General features: G+C 41.2%; 1 protein-coding gene across 1 annotated transcript in view; it reads left to right on the top strand.

Moving 5' to 3' along the window:
• Positions 1 to 1,036, top strand: part of fabp6 (fatty acid binding protein 6, ileal (gastrotropin)) — a 2,118-nt gene extending 1,082 nt beyond the window's left edge. The window contains exon 5 of the mRNA XM_077615770.1: positions 902 to 1,036. Coding sequence (XP_077471896.1) covers positions 902 to 952 — 51 coding nt within the window. The 3' untranslated portion in view covers positions 953 to 1,036. The remainder of the gene's footprint in view (positions 1 to 901) is intronic.
• The last annotated feature ends 2,402 nt before the right edge of the window (positions 1,037 to 3,438 follow it).

The following is a 3,438-nucleotide window of genomic DNA, read 5'->3' as shown; positions in this document are numbered from 1 at the left end:
ACAAGCCAAATGAAGAAAAAAAGCCGAATGTTCCAATTAATTATACTGTGAGCAACATTTAGTATTTTAAAGATTTTCCCCTCATGTTACCTAATTACCAAAAAGTAAATTGACCAGTATAAATTTCAGGGGTTAATAATTTCGAGCGGGTGGCCCGGCAGATGAGTTGTTAGCTTGTCAGCCTCACAGTTCTGGGGTCGAGGGTTCGATCCCAGGTTGGTCCTCACTGTGTGGAGTTTGCATATTCTCCCTGGGCTTGTGTGGGTTTTCTTCAGGAAGTCTGGGTTTCCTCACACATCCCAAAAACAATTGTAGGCTGGTTGAAAACTCTAAATTGCCCCAAGGTATGAGTGTAAGTGTTAATGTTTGTCGCTCTACAATTTTTAAAGTATGTTCCCTGGAATTTTGTGATGGCTAACCATTGACAGATCCCTTCTAGCATTCAAAGAAAGTTGGTGTATACTATTTATTATTATTCATACATTTTCTGAACTGATTTTCGTCACAAGGGTTGCAGGGGGGTGCTGGAGCCTATCCCAGCTAACTATTGGCACCAGGCAAGGGACACCCTGAATTGGTGGCAATAGCAGGGCACAAGGAGACACAACCATTCACGTTCACACTCATGCTTAGGGTCAATTTAGAGTGTTCAACCAGCTTAGCCTACATTTTTTGGGGATGTGGGAAGGAAACTGGAGTACCCGGACAAAACCTTTGCAAGCCTGGGGAGAACATGCAAACTCCGCACAGTGAGAACCCACCTGGGATCGAACCCTCCACCCCAAAATTGTGAGGTCGACGCATTAACCATTTGGGTGGCAGTACTTAGATATTTGTATGGATGGTTGTTTCAAAATGCAAAACTGTCCGACTGGGTATTACATACTTTTTCTTCCTCTAGATCTCTAGTGCTGGGTCTGTCATGCTGAAGAGAACCAGTAAGAAGCATTAACTACATAATGGCCTATGATACAGTTACAATGCAGACTTTGGAGCTACAACTACTGCAATAAATGAAGTTTGACATCATCATAAACTTGTACATCCTTGTGTTTTTTTTGTTTTTTTGTTTTTTTGAGTGACAAATTAAACACAGCAGCCCGGCAGATGAGTGGTTAGCGCATCAGCCTCACAGCTCTGGGGTCCTGGGTTTGAATCCAGGTGGGTCCACCTATGTGGAATTTGCATGTTCTCCCCGGGCCTGCGTGGGTTTTCTCCGTGAACTCTGGTTTCCTCCCACATTCCAAAAACATGCATGGTAGGCTGATTGGACACTCTAAATTGCCCCTAGGTATGAGTGTGAGTGTACATGGTTGTCCATCTCCTTGTGCCCTGCGATTGGCTGGCCACCGATTGAGGGTGTCCCCCACCTCTGGCCCGGAGGCAGCTGGGATAGGCTCCAGCACCCCCCGCGACCCTAATGAGGATAAAGTGGTTCAGAAAATGAGATGAGAATTCTCCTGTCTTTTCCTGTACTGGTTTGTTCACTGTGCGTTTTGTTCTAGAGCAGGGGTGGGCAAACTATTTCACAAAGGGTCGCAGTGGGTGCGGGTTTTCATTCCAACCCATAAAGAGGACCCCTTTTCGTCAATCCGGTGTCCTATAAGTGCAATCAGTCGATTGCAGTCAGGTGCTTCTTGTATTCTACAGAAATCTCATTGGTCAAAGTGTCTGTCCTTGATCGGTTGGAACAAAAACCTGCACACACAACGGCCCTCAAGGACTGGATTGCCCACCCCTGCTTTAGAGTCATGTTTTTTTTGTTTTTTGTTTTTTTACTCTGGCTTCCAGCCAACTAAACAATCAGTTAATTAACCAGCTCAGCTCTGTATCATTTTGTAACATCTCAGAGGAGCCATGGAGAGGCTCTCCTTTTCCCATGTTCCAAATTTACAGCTTCATTAAGTGGACTGGCATTAAGAGCAAATTTTAAATAACATTGCCAGGCTACAAGCACGGTGTGCAAATTTTGTCTATGTGTACGTACGTGTATGTGCATGATTTTGGCCTTGAGAGCTGGTGGTTCAATAGCTCCCTGATGAAAACAAAATATTTTTTTTGCCTCTGAGATAGCCACTGGTTGGTTATAATAATGAGGCTTTTTTTCTTGCCATCAAAAGTGCAATCATGATCAAGCACTCCTGGAAAAGTAGGGTTATAAGGTAATGAGCAACATATCATTTGAGCATGTTTGTATAGCTCAGTACTGGTGCAATCATTCTGCAATATCGCTTCCTTTGTCCTCACAGACAAACAGGTCTAATTGGCTTTTTAACAATTTGCTGTTGTTGATTGGGCATTCTGCTATTTTCTGATTGGTCTTCATTTTCAATTGCCACATGAGGAGTGAAAATTACTTGTTCACAGCCCCTCACCGTTTGCTCTAAGGGAAAGCTCAAGCTCTAATTTTCAAGATCTGGTATCTAAAAATAATAAAAATTAACAACCAAAATTGAAAAAGCGAAGCAAAAGCAAATACACGATATGTGTAAACCTTTACTATTTCAAAGTTTTGGAAACAGTAGAGGAAAGATTTTCTTTTTGAATATACCCAAAGCATATGATTGAAACATCTACCTGTGGAAAATTTTTAATCCTTGAAACCCATTAAACACCTTTGGGAAGAGCTCTAACAGTGGGCCTCATTTATTAACGAAGGCTTTAACATGTTTTAATTCTGCATACACATTCAGCAATATTCAAACAAGCACTAGTGTGCACCTACAGGCTAAAAGTTGTGACAAAGAGAAACGATACGTATCTATTCTTGGAGTATTCCGACCAAATTGCATTATGATACTTTCCCAAATAAGAGAAATTGATTTAAATTAATTAAAGTGTACACACCCCAACAACAAGATGGGCTACCTAGACCCTGTAAAAATGATCACATTTAGGACATGTTAAGCAGCTAATTCTCTTCTCACCCATTTTACAGGATGGGAATCAGATTTAATTGATTGAAAAATACGTATAAGATGGTACCTCTATACATATGAATGCTTCAATGTACAAAATTTTCAGGTTACAAAATGCCTTGTTATGTAAAAGATTCTTCCAAGATACAATAATCTGTCCAAGTCCCAAAAGATCAAAAGAGGCTGCAAGGCTTGCCATAGACTTCACATTCTGCAGCCAGAACGCATGCCATTCTAACTAATTACGCTACATAGCCAAATTTACAAATATTCGCGCCCGTGAATGCAACACGGGGAGCATCACATAGTTAGTTACTTGGCACCATGTGAGTAACGAGAGAGAGAGAGCAAGCAAGAGAAAGAGAGAGAGATTTGACAAACGCCTTCAACAATTCCATGTTTGAATTGAATTGCTGTCCGTTTTGTTTTTCTTTGTTGCGGTGTTGTAACGTCAATTAATGGCTTTATATATAGTTTCCCTATACTTTTGCTTTTTTGCATACATATACATACATACGTT

This window comes from Stigmatopora argus, chromosome 12 (assembly GCF_051989625.1).
Source record: "Stigmatopora argus isolate UIUO_Sarg chromosome 12, RoL_Sarg_1.0, whole genome shotgun sequence".
Taxonomy (NCBI): Eukaryota; Metazoa; Chordata; class Actinopteri; order Syngnathiformes; family Syngnathidae; genus Stigmatopora; species Stigmatopora argus.
This window is presented reverse-complemented; position numbering and strand designations above follow the sequence as displayed.